Source organism: Centropristis striata, chromosome 8 (assembly GCF_030273125.1).
Source record: "Centropristis striata isolate RG_2023a ecotype Rhode Island chromosome 8, C.striata_1.0, whole genome shotgun sequence".
Taxonomy (NCBI): Eukaryota; Metazoa; Chordata; class Actinopteri; order Perciformes; family Serranidae; genus Centropristis; species Centropristis striata.
The window spans coordinates 39,792,307-39,806,269 of record NC_081524.1 but is presented as its reverse complement, the minus strand read 5'-3'; the positions used below and the strand labels follow the sequence as shown (position 1 = coordinate 39,806,269).

The following is a 13,963-nucleotide window of genomic DNA, read 5'->3' as shown; positions in this document are numbered from 1 at the left end:
TAAATAAAAAAAAAAACACCCTTAATATGTTTAGAACTACATGTGTCATCTGTCACAATCCCAACCTCCTCCTTTATCGGATAATAGTGACCCAAAACAGATGCACGCTTCATTTGCAGAATGTTTTTGTCGGCCGACGGAGCACGGCTCATCAATTCCGCACAGAGCAGATCGTTCGGGACAGGAAGTCGTGCACAGACACAAAATAAAACATCCGGTATATTTTCAAAATAAAGTACCTCAGGTTAACGGCGCATCGTATTTCACAACTTGAAGACTTGATGATGGGCGGGACAGACCTGAAGTCAACAGGTGAGAGGTTTTCACCTGTCTTTTCACCCCACTGACACCGCTCACTGCGGTGCTTGTTGTAAACAAACTGAGATCTCTAACTGCTACAGAGCTAACTGCTACAGAGCTAACTGTAGCTAACTGCTACAGAGCTAACTGTAGCTAACTGTAGCTAACGAGGTAAACCGGCCGGCTTCGTTAGCGCTCTCTTCCGGTTATATTACTTGATTACACGTGAATTCGCTGATACACTGCTCTCTGTTGGAAGAGCATTTAATTGTTCTGCCTCTCACTTAGATCAGTAGTTCTCAACCTTTTTGAGTCGCGACCCCCAATTTAACATGCATGTTGTCCGCGACCCCCGCTCACTGAACACAATCTCACACACACAGTTCAGATCACCCAAAAAAGAAACAAAATGACCACAAAATGATCAAAAAGACACAAAATGACCAAAAAAGGCACAAATTGACCACAAAATGATCAAAAAAGACACAAAATGACGAAAAAAGAAACAATGGCCCCAAAAAGAAACAAAATGATCAAAAAAAGACACAAAATGACCAAAAAAGAAACAATGACCCCAAAAAGAAACAAAATGATCAAAAAAAGACACAAAATGACCAAAAAGAAACAAAATGATCAAAAAAAGACACAAAACGACAAAAAAAGACACAAGATGACCAAAAGAGTCACAAAATGACCAAAAAAAGACACAAATTACCAAAAAAGACACAAAATGACCAAAAAAACCCCAAAATTACAAAAAGACACAAAATTACTAAAAAAAAGGAAACAAAATGACCAAAAAGACACAAATTGACAAGATGACCAAAAAAAAGACACAAAATGACCAGAAAAGACACAAAATGATTTAAAAAAAGACACAAAATGACCAAAAAGACACAAATTGACCAAAAGACACAAAATGACCAAAGAAAAGACACAAAATGACCAGAAAAGACACAAAATGATTTAAAAAAAGACACAAAATGACCAAAAAGACACAAATTGACCAAAAGACACAAAATGACCAAAAAAAAGACACAAAATGATTAAAAAAAAGACACAAAATGACCAAAAAACATGCAAAAAGACATTAAGTGACCAAAAACACATTAACACATGAACACTTTGTCCCAACCCCAAGGTTGAGAATAGTTGACTTAGAGCACCAATCAGGTGAAATTGGATAATCTTCCACGGCACACCTGATGATTTCTTACGGTACACTTGTGTGCCGCGGAACAGCGGTTGGGAATCACTGCAGAGTCTACACCATAGACATATATACACTGCCTAGACGCAAAACTCTGCTCACTCCTGCTCACGTCGTGTCCAAGCTGACGTCACATACATGCTCCAGGACAGGAAATAAAGAAACGTGGGATTATTTCCATGGTGGGACCTTCAAGCTGCTCTGGCAGCTCTAATAAACTTACAGGAGTCTTTCCACCAAATGTCCAGGATATGTACAGATAGTATTAGTGACCAGAGAAGGATCTGGAATTACCTCCATCACATTTTACTGCGATCAGGTGAGCCGTCATTCGCTTCTCCATAGTCAAATAAACATTATACTATATAATGTAGTGCGCCCGTATTGTGATATTTACGGTAAATTCACTGAAACTGCTCAAAGCGAGCTGACATGAAGGATAAACATTTTACTGTCATTCTTTATCACCTTTTTTCAGTATAAACTCTTACCTGCAGAGAGGAGATGAAGTATTAACGTCACATCAACACAACGTGAAATAATCATGTAAAATACAGTTCAATATTTACTGTACAGTAAAATATTCAAATGCATTCTATTATGAATTTCCACAGTGAAAAGTCCTGTAAATGTGTGAGAATATACCTGAAGTGCCGTAGAATGAACCTGCAGTGAAGTTAGTGACTGGAAAAAGACAGTTTAATTTTAATTAATTTTAATATAATGTAATAATTTACTGTACAGTCTATATCTAAAGGCGTTTTATAAAATAAAGTGAACTTTTCTGTGAATATCATGCAATTAATCTTATTTACATATTTATCTGATATTTGGGCCTGGTTGTGTAATACTTTATTGTAAAAACTGAAAACCACACGTGGACACAACAAATACATTTTCGGCATGCTGTATACAGTATGTACATTTGTACTATATATCAACATTCAACAAAGTTTCTCACACAAGTTAAAGATATACAATAATTTCCCTTTTTTGCTGCTTTTTAATTTTAAGAATTAAGGTCAGTCACACACACACACACACACACACACACACACACACACACACACAGTGTCTGTCATCTGTGCAGTATGAATACTGCTGTTCACTGTAATCAAAGTTGAGTACAGAAGGTAAAGTTAAGAGGGAGGAGGCTGACAGACAGGACTTTCTGGTTCTGAGTTAAGCAAGAAAGTTCTGTTAGGGATAGGGTTGCAAAATTCCCGGAATTTTCAAAGACGGAAACTTTCCATGGGAATTTAAGGGAATTAACGGGAATTAATAGGAATTTACGGGAATAAACTGGGAATTTTCAAAATTGAAGGTTGGCTCTTCTTAGGGAACTTAAATATAGTTGAGGAAAGTATATTTTAGCATAATGTTGACTAAAACAAACAGATGCCATTCAAATACACTTGAATATCCATGCCATTCCTCAATCAAACCCTAACCCACACAAAGGTTCGCAACAGGCTCACAAATGTGAGAGTGGAAAAGCTGGTTGGCATTCGCGCAAACCTAAGGCTCTTTGAGCCTGACACAGAGCCATCCTCAACAAGGCTGGAACGTGACACTGAAGAGGAAGACTCAGAGTTGGATGTTGAGGAAGGGGACATGTTGTTGGATGTTGATGAGGAGCAGGAAGAGTCTATTGACTGAGCAAAAATGCAGAGGATTGCTTGAAGGAAGATTTGCATGTTTAATGGAACGTTTTGGAGGAGGAGTGGCATTTTTGAATGAGTGGGGTTAGGGGATGGGTGATATTGGACCCAACACTCCTGTTTTTGTTCATCCATGAAACAAGTAATTAGAACGTGTTCTACTCTACTTACAAATAAATCTGTTGAAATATCTGTTGAAAACATTTTGTATGGATGTTTTCTTATGACTTTTGCTTATATTTATGCTTGTATATAATATATTCCCAATTAGTTCTCATAAATTCCCATTAATTCCCAATATGGAATATATATAATATATATATATAACATAATACATATAATATTATATTATATATATATAATATATATGGAATATTTCCAAAATTCCCAAGCTTAACTTCCCATGGAAATTTACCGGAAATTTTCCGCCCCTTTGCAACCCTAGTTAGGGAGTAGTCGACCAATATTTTGTTTTTATTTTATATTTTTTAATGGCCTGTGCCAATATTTATAGAGCAACGTTATCTCTTGCCAGTATCATGTTGCTTTTTGTTTTACATTTGATAAAATACAACAATAGCCAAAAAGTGTACTCAGTTTCTATAAAAATGTATCAATTTAAGTAATCCAAAAACTAGACTTCTTAAAAAAACATGTATGGATGAATAGCAGCATCTCCTCATTTTAGTTTGTGTAGTGGCTTTCTGTTGTTGGATCAGTTAAATACTATAAATAAAGAATTGGCCTTGTGAGAAATGCCATTAATTATCCTGAATAATGTTCCAGGTATTGAATGTGGTTCATGGAGGATCCTTTTAACCTGCCAGGTTGATTTACAGTCGTCTGTCTGCACATTCACTGAAGCACGAGGCAAACTAGAGAACCAGCATCACTCTTTGTGTTTTATTAACCGTCAAACAAATGTGACAATGTAGCGATTAACAGGTAAAAACACTCAGGTAGTTACACCGAATCTGTACAGATTTTCAATTTTCAGGTGACCAGTGAAAAATAGTTTTTCCATACAGTATATGTCAGAGCAAACATGTGAATTTTTACACGTTTGAACAAGTTTTATCAAATTCTTATTTGACAGTGGTTCTGTGCAGTTCTGCAACTTCTGTGTCAGAAAACCACTTTCAAATATCATGACGTAACCAGTGATCATTACTTTAATATCAGATACTCACAATCCATCTACCGTCCTTCACCTCCTCATCGTTAGTTAAACCAGAGCTGAAATCCCATCATCATCTCCTGATGTGACTGAGAGCTTTGCAAACAGGTCGATCATATGTAAAAAGGTAACCGTCTACTTCAGATCACAGCTCAGAGCTTTATGGAACACAGTGCCGATGAGAACCTTCCCTCCATAGGGAGCTGCTACAGAGGAACCCATGAGAACCTGGCCGTCGTCAGCGAACACCTGAGTCACCACCGGCTGCTCAGAGAGAATGTTCTGGACTTTGATGACCTGCAGAAAACAGAGTCAGAAGAATTATAAAAAAATGTATAAATTGTGTAAATAGACAGATCAGGTGTTAATACAAGCAGAATATGGCCGATGCAGCAAAACAAACTTTATATTAGAGCCGACTGATACATCAGTGTTATATCGGTATGGTGTATATGCTGTCTGATATGTGCCGTTTTTCTTTTTTACACAATATATAATGCACTATTCTCTTTTATTAAATAGTCAGCCAATGACTGACACTGAACAGAAGTGATGTTTTCAATTCCTATTTATTCTTTATTTTCTCATTTATAGAATTGGCTGACAATGTAATGCATTGTTTGTATAATATATAATGATGTATAAAAATGTACATTTGCAGAGTGGTGAATAATCAGTGCACAATCCATATAAAAAATTACTATATCTGCCACCATATCGGCTATTAATGAATTTTCCCCCTCTAAGATCAGTATCGACCTCAAAAGTCCCGTATGGTTCTGGCTCTACTTTACATTTTGTCTGTTCTTGTGATACGTTCAGGCCTCTCACAGTTAACTAAGTTGTAAAACAGAGAAAACAGACCAACCTCTGATCCTGGAGGGTCCGTGGGATCAAACAGGAAAACTTTCCATGCATTAGGATGACAGCCGAGCCACAAGTCACCAGTCTCAGCGTCCACCTCCACGTTGTCACAGAGAGAACCGACAGCCACAGACTGGTGAGAGTCACAAAGTTACAGTTAAACATGCACTTCAGTGCCTTGACTAAGACATTTAGGCCGCGTTCAGACTGCCAGCCAAAATCTGATTTTTAGCCCATCCAGGTTGGAACTGGATGGCTCTAGTGAAGTCTGAACAGTCACAAATCACATGAAATCCAAATTTTTGCGAACCAGATCGAAACCACCTTCGGGAGGTAGTTTCAGATCGCATTTGGACAGATGCGTCTCAGTCTGAACCTCCAAACACTCAGATCGTTTTTGACTGTCTGTGACGTCACTCTACGCGGCGTAGCGCGGAGACGAGGTGTCCATCGGCAGCCGCGCCCGACTCATGCGGCCCGACGGGGCGTCCATCCGCCCGGTTTCTCCCCTGGTGCGTCTGAGATGTTCTGCACCTCTACTGGACAGAGATAAGGCCATTATACTGAGGAGACCTGCCTCCATCATGTTTGTTGTTGTTGCTGTTGCTGTTGCTGTTGCTGTTGCTGTTTTTGTCGCTGTCGCAATTATATGACGTCAGACGCTCTGACGCTGTTACTTTAGCAACCTGTCAATAATGTGGCCCAGTCTGAACAGAGCCACTTGCTAAAAACAGTGTGGACAGTCAGCCCTAAAAATCGGATTTGAGTAGGAATCTGGTTTGAATCAAATTCGCCTGCAGTCTGAACGCAGCCTTAGTAGCTGAAACTTTAAATGACTTACCTTGACAGAGACCAGCCCATTGTCTTCTTTCCGCTCCATCACATGCACATTGTGGTCAAATAGATCTGCCACATATACATGCCTGCAAGAAAAAAATAAATTAATCTGAAAAACTCAGACATGTGAAGCGTGACTGAGCATATGCATGACCCTGCAGTTCATTCTTACCTTTTGTCTGGTGACACATTGATGCCATTTGCGAAGTAAAGTCCGTCAGCCACCACTTTGACCTCCTCAGGACTGTAGAAGACCACATTAGACCACGGCTGAGCCAGGAAAGGCTCCACGATGCCTTTAAGGACCTCATGTGAATAGTAGTGGTCATTGGTTGCATAGAAGCTGTCCACTCCAACGGCCACAATGTCGTTTACACTGGAAAGATAAAAACATATTATATCGTTTTAAAATAAACCATTTTTACAATTAATGACAATATAACATGTTGATTTTATGATTTTTTGTTTTTATTTGTTTCCATGCATATTTTATTTTGTGCAGGCAGTACATTTTACATTTTATTTTATTTATTTTTATCCCATTTTTAATTCATTTTATCTTATTGCATTTTACTGTTCTATTGTTTACTACATTTCTTTGTATTGTGTTATCTATCTATTCTTTGTGCAGCACTTAAAACCTGGAAAGCGGATATATGTCGTTTTGTAGTTTTTTTTCCACCTATTTTCAGTCTCTTGGCCAATGAAATGCATCAGAATACATGTGGGAGTGTTGCAATGCAACATGAGACTTTTCCAGAACTTTGAAATCATCACCAAAAAAAGACACAAAATGACCAAAAAAAAGACACAAATTATTAAAAAAAGACACAGAATTACCCAAAAAAAGACACAAAATGACTAAAAAAAAGACCCAAAATTACCAAAAAAGACACAATTACCAAAAAAGACACAAAATTACCAAAAAAGACACAGCATTACCAAAAAAAAGACACAAAATTACCAAAAAAGACGCAGAACTACCAAAAAGACACAAAATTACTAAAAAAAGACAAAATTATCAAAAAAAAGACAAAATTACCAAAAAAGACACAGCATTACCAAAAAAGACACAAAATTACCAAAAAAAGACACAAATTATTAAAAAAAGACACAAAATTACCCAAAAAAGACACAAAATTACCAAAAAAGACACAGCATTAGCAAAAAAAAACACAAATTTACCAAAAAAGACACAGAATTACCAAAAAAGACAAAAAATTACCAAAAAGACACAAAATTACCCAAAAAACACACAAAATTACCAAAAAAGACACAGCATTGCAAAAAAAACACAAAATTACCAAAAAAAGACACAGCATTACCAAAAAAAAGACACAAAATTACAAAAAAAAAAGACACAAAATTACCAAAAACCCCCCACAAAATTATCAAAAAAGACACAGAATTACCAAAAAAAAAGACATAGAATTACTAAAAAAACTTCAGGTTTTAGATGGTTATTTTAAAATCGCCCAAAGGTTTTGCAGGCGTTTTAGACCTAAATGGGTTAAGTAAGAGATCTGAATACGTTTCCACCACTGACTAATGGGGATAACAGTTATTTTCTATAAACTGGTCCAGCGCTCCACAGCCACTGGGCTGCAAGGGCAATTACACAGCCAATGTAACGTGACGTTCAGATTGTTATCATAAGTGCCTGGCCACTGATGGGAAGAGCCAACAGAGACGACTAGAAGAAGGAGAAACTGTTGTCACCTTTAGTAGCAGGACAGAAACTGAAGTTCCCCTTTAACCCTTTCTCAGGCAAAGAACTATATTTGGTAACTTCAGGTAATATTTTGAGAAAAAAGTTGCAAATTTACTAGATTAAAGTGGCAAATCTACAAGAAAAAAAGTTGCAGATTTAAGAGATTCAAAGTGGCAAATCTGCGCCAAAAAAGTAGCAGATTTACGAGAAAAAAGTGGGAAAAAAGCTACTTTTTTCTCCCAGATTCACCACTTTAAATCTCATAAATCTGCGCATTTTTTTCTCATAGATTTGCCACTTTAATCTCGTAAACTTTTTTCATCAAAATATTATTTTCGTATGTATTTTACACACATTCTGGCAGTATGTAATATCCTCCAATATTCTCTAGGGTTGAAATTTGGAATTTGCAAGTATTTCAATGAGGGTTTCATATTAAGGGTTAAGTGCATTTAATGGTATGAACAATAGAAAATGGGGACCATACTGTACCTTGAGAGAAGTTCATGCTTTATGGTTTTCAGATGCAACAATGAGAAGTCGTCCTCATCAAATTTGAACAGCTCGATTTGGCTTTTATGTTCAGGATGGCTGACGACAAACAGGTATACTGCATCATCTGAAGAGAAATAAGGAAATCGTTCAAAATAAAAAAATACTGCCGACCAAACTGAAAAATGTGTCTGCGTGTGATAAAGTAGAGCGACAGGCATGAATTAGAAAAAAAGACACAAAATTACCAAAAAAAGACACAAAATTACCAAAAAAAGACACAAAATTATCAAAAAAGACACAAAATTATTTAAAAAAGACAGAATTACCAAAAAAGACACAAAATTACAAAAAAAGACACAGCATTACCAAAAAAAAAATAAAAATTACCAAAAAAGACACAGCATTACCAAAAAAAGACACAGAATTACCAAAAAAAGACACAGAATTACCAAAAAAGACACAAAATTACCAAAAAAGACACAAAATGATAAAAAAAGAACACAAAATTACCAAAAAAAGACACAAAATTACCAAAAAGACACAAAATTATCAAAAAAGACACAAAATTATTTAAAAAAGACACAGAATTATTTAAAAAAGACACAGAATTACCAAAAAAGACACAGCATTACCAAAAAAAGACACAAAATTACCAAAAAAACCCCACAAAATTATCAAAAAAGACTTATTTTCTTTCTAACACAATATCCTTTATAAAATTTTTTTACTTAAGAAAGCAGCCTTTTGAGTACATCTGCGTAGTCATATTGATTTAAAAATCATTGCAAAGTCCACATAGAAAAGGTCTATTATCATACCAGCTCAATAATGCATTATATTGGCTGCCATATCAGTAATTCCTGAGTTTTCCCCTCTACAAATCTGTATCGGTCTCAAAAATCCCATATTGGCCGTGACCTAGTAGAACATTGTGTACGGATTAAGAGCCAGAAGTTTATAGCTACTCCTATTTCACCCACAGGATCTATTGTTAATAATGAATCCCAACAGGTTTGTCCACATACCAGACACGTACAGATTAAACACACACCGTCTCCAGTAGTTACAGTTGCCTGAGTAGAAAATAAAGTTTTTGTCCTGTGGAAAAAATGTATGTGCATTTTTTTGATATACACTACCGGTCAAAAGTTTTAAAACACCCCAATTTTTCCAGTTTTTTATTGAAATTCAAGCAGTTCAAGTCAAATGAACAGCTTGAAAGGGTCCAAAGGTAAGTGGTGAACTGCCAGAGGTAAATAAAAAAAGGTAAGCTTAACCAAAACTGGAAAATAATGTACATTTCAGAATTATACAAGTAGGCCTTTTTCAGGGAACAAGAAATGGGTTAACAACTTAACTCTATGGAGTCTTGGGCTATTTTGTCCATTTTTGAATTCTTTTCATGTCTTTGTAAGTCATTTTGTGTCTTTTTTTGGTCATTTTGTGTCTTTTTTTGGTAATTTTGTGTCTTTTTTTAGTCATTTTGTGTCTTTTTTTGGTCATTTTGTGTCTTTTTTTAGTCATTTTGTGTCTTTAGGTGTCTTTGTAAGTCATTTTGTGTCTTATTTGGTCATTTTGTGTCTTTTTTTGGTCATTTTGTGTCTTTTTTTAGTCATTTTGTGTCTTTTTTTAGTCATTTTGTGTCTTTTTTTAGTCATTTTGTGTCTTTTTTTAGTCATTTTGTGTCTTTAGGTGTCTTTTTTTGTTCATTTTGTGTCTTTTTTTGGTCATTTTGTGTCTTTTTTTAGTCCTTTAGTCCAACATAAAATGTGATTTTGAATCTTTTTTTTTAACTTTCAAAACACTATCATGCTCAATAAAGAATTTTAAATGTTGCAAATGTGCATTCATTTCAGAGTACACTGAGACATTAAACTGCATCATTTTCAATTAAATTCTGGAAAAGTTGGTGTGTTCTAAAACTTTTGACCAGTAGTGTATATCTGCGGAAAAATCCAAACCGTAAGGGATCAAACTGAAAAAAACAAACACTTGAAAGCCACTGAAGTGTAATTTTGCCCTGAAGGTGAATGTCTTGTACAGACTTGTGTGTGTCACATATGTGAAACAACATAAATGAAATGTGTTTTTACCACTTGGATCGGTGTAAACACTGATGCCGTGAGGATTGAAGGACTCCAGGTCGAAGTTTCTCGGCATGCGCAGCTCCACTGGTTTCATCCGACTATCTGTCATGTCGATGGTGAAGATCTTTCCTTGTATATCTGAGCTTTGCATTCCCGGATACTTCAGACCCTTGAGAGGAGTAAAAAAAAAAAAACGTAATTATGCACAAAACATTGCAGAGCAGGTTTAAAAAAGTCTTATATAACGTGTTCTTTCCCTCCCCAGAACCTGATCAACACCTGATCTGTAGGTTAAAGAATCCCAGCAAAGTAAACTTCATGATAAAAGCAGATAAGCCAAAACAAAATTACCAAAAAAGACACAGCATTACCAAAAAAAGACACAAAATTACCAAAAAAGACACAAAATTACCAAAAAGACACAAAATTACCAAAAAAGACACAGCATTACCAAAAAAAGACACAAAATTACCAAAAAGACACAAAATTACTAAAAAAAAGACACAAAATTACCAAAAAAGACACAAAATTACAAAAAAAAGACACAAAATTACCAAAAACCCCCCACAAAATTATCAAAAAACACACAAAATTACCAAAAAAGACAAAATTACCAAAAAGGACAAAAAATTACCAAAAAGACACAAAATTACTAAAAAAGACAAAATTACCAAAAAGACACAAAATTACCAAAAAAGACACAGAATTACCAAAAAGACACAAAATTACTAAAAAAAGACACAAAATTATCAAAAAAGACACAAAATTACTAAAAAAGACACAAAATTATCAAAAAAGACACAGAATTACAAAAAAAGGTAAGGTAAAAAAAGTAAACTTCATGATAAAAGCAGATAAGCCAACTGACATTTATGGAAAGTTTCCAAAGAGATCATTGGAAGGATTAAACAAACTTTAATATGAGGCTGCTGAGCATATCAAGTCACATTTTCAAAGCAAATAAAATAAGAGAAAATTAGCTGTTTCAAGCCTCTTGAATAAGAAGAATTTCTGTTTATCCTCTCTCTTCTTCTCTTTTCTGAATATCTGATTTTTGGACTGTTGGCCAGACAAACAACCAGCTCTATGGACCTGTTGGGTCAAACCAGGTAAGTGCCTTGAGTGTCGCATTATTATTAGTCTGGTCATAAGGTGCTTCTATTGATCTATTTATTAGTCTGGTCATAAGGTGCTTCTATTGATCTATTTATTAGTCTGGTCATAAGGTGCTTCTATTGACAAAGAGGTTTACTTTTCTGATCTGAAGTTATCAACTCCTGAGGAGTAAATCTGGCTCTACAACACTAATAGTACTACTCACCGTGCTGATGAAGGCCAGCCCGTTCCCCAGGATCGTGATGTCCTCTGATCCATGATCTGGAAACACACACAGTCAATGCACAGGAAATATAATATATGTTCGCTTTGTTAAACATTTTGCTACATTTTGTTACTTACCCAGATTTTTGAGTGCAACACAGTTGGGGAGGTGATTGTTGGTGATCTCTCTGGTGGCGAGGCACCTTTTCCTGCAATGTTTCCCACAAATTCGTTACATTAAGTCAAGTGGCAAGAAAAAAACTTTGGTTTTCCTAAAGAAAACGCCGGGAACAAACATCCAAACTGTGGCACCGTTTCCACATTTACTGTACCTGAAGTTGACCATCCTCTCCCCGAGCAGCGCAGCTAAAGCAGCTATTAGAATGGAGATGAAGATTAACTTTCCCATGTTTCAATCACGATGGTAAAGTGTTAGTAACAAGTTAAAGCCGGACGGCTGCAGGAGTCTGCAGCCAGGCGAGGCGTGCCGCTACAGGCTCAACCATGATGCCTCCACGACCCTCGGAAATCTGTAAACTCACCTGTACTTAAGTTTACCTTTTTTCTTTTTGATAAATGTTGCTATCCTGCATTTGGTGCATACTCAAACAGGCTGAAACACTCGGATCACTTCAACGGTATCTTGCATTTCACACATTAACATTCTCTTCATCCCTCTCTAATCATCTTGCACCTTCGGGAAAATGTAGCCATGCGTCACTATCTCCAATCAGATACAAAGTGTAAAAAAAAAAAAAAAAAAAGTAGCATTAAAGGCACGTGAGCACGATAAGTATTAATTTAGCTACTGCTGGTGGGAGAAGCATGAATTTTTCTCGTGTTTACAGTTCTCGTGGTGAAAATCTGTGATTTTTACCTACATATGAAAAGCACGTGAATGCAGCATGATTCCGAATGGTTGGAGCTAATTCGTCCGCAGCCTAATTTCATCTAAAACAGCTCTGATACTAAAGTTGCAATTTTTAACCCATAAGAACCCAGACCTATTTATCCTTTAAAGGAAAATTATGGGAGATATACCACAGACCAAGTGGACCACATAGAACACATTTATGATGTTTAAAAAAAATAATTATACCCCTAAATGTCAAATATCTGTGATGTGACATTAGGCGTTTATGGAATTTATGTTCATGCTATTTCTTATTTTAAAATAAATAAACTAGACACCTTTTCTGCTTACAGAGACACAAATTTGCCTTTTTCTGACATATAAGTCACAGCGATATTTTTGTTACTTGTTTTATATTAATTTGTTCAGGAAATATGGTCAAAACTGGTTTAATGCAATAAATGGGTTTTATAAAAAAATAAGCTTTTTGAAATTAGCTACTTTTTCACATTTGTTTCTAGTCACAGCCACATTTTGGAGAAGTCACTTCTTGTCGCAGTCACACAGTCTTGCAAATAAAAGGGACTTAATGAGTTAATGTGAAGCATAAAGCTGAATATGAGAGATTATAGAACATTTAAAGTTTTTGTTACACGGGTGTCACCATAGGTTCTTATGGGTTAAGTTCTGGATTTAATCTGCTCTACACTCAAAAAAAGAATTAAGCCAAAAATGTAGACTTTATGTAATTTAATTACATGTAAATTTTCCATGTAATTTTGTTACATAGGTTGAATGTAAAAGGTCAAATTAAATGCAATGTTTTTCTTTCATTTAAAAGTAATACAGATAAATGAAATAACTTTAATGCAAATTTCTACATAAACTAAATGTGTAAATTTACTTAAAGTTTATGTATACTTTTACATAAACCTTATGAGTTCATTCAATATTACATATAAAGTTAAAGAGACATAAAGTCCATACAAAGTAAAGCATATTAAGATCATAACTCATATACAACAACTTCCTTACTTACTACTAATAAGCAATAATTCTGAGGTTATTGAGGGAAAACTCTTAGTTAATGTCTTACTGGTTGTATAATAAGGCCATGCAGAATAAGGCATTAATAACTACTTAATAATGACCAATTAAGAGCCAATGTGTTACTTATTTGCATGCTAATAAGCAACTAATTAATGTTGAATATGTGTTCCCTAAACAGTAATCTGTTGCCCCAATTTGGTGCTTCATGTTAATAAAGAAACTTTTTCATAACTGCTTGCGTATGAGATGCTTGAATAAACTCATAAGGTTTATGTAAAAGTATACATAAACTTTAAGTAAATTTACACATTTGGTTTATGTATAAATTTGCATTAACGTTATTTAATTTATCTATATTACTTTTAAATGAAAGAAAAACATTGCATTTAATTTGACCT

General features: G+C 35.3%; 1 protein-coding gene across 1 annotated transcript; it reads right to left on the bottom strand.

Moving 5' to 3' along the window:
* Nucleotides 1–4,055: 4,055 nt before the first annotated feature.
* On the bottom strand, nt 4,056–12,163 carry LOC131975918 (serum paraoxonase/arylesterase 2-like). The gene is made up of 9 exons (XM_059338744.1): nt 11,995–12,163; nt 11,801–11,871; nt 11,664–11,719; nt 10,349–10,511; nt 8,253–8,379; nt 6,222–6,425; nt 6,054–6,135; nt 5,217–5,345; nt 4,056–4,645 (listed from the first exon to the last, which is right to left on the bottom strand). Exons 1-9 carry the CDS (start codon nt 12,069–12,071, stop codon nt 4,484–4,486), a joined length of 1,071 nt encoding a protein of 356 aa, XP_059194727.1. The 5' UTR covers nt 12,072–12,163; the 3' UTR covers nt 4,056–4,483.
* Between the last annotated feature and the right edge of the window lie 1,800 nt (nt 12,164–13,963).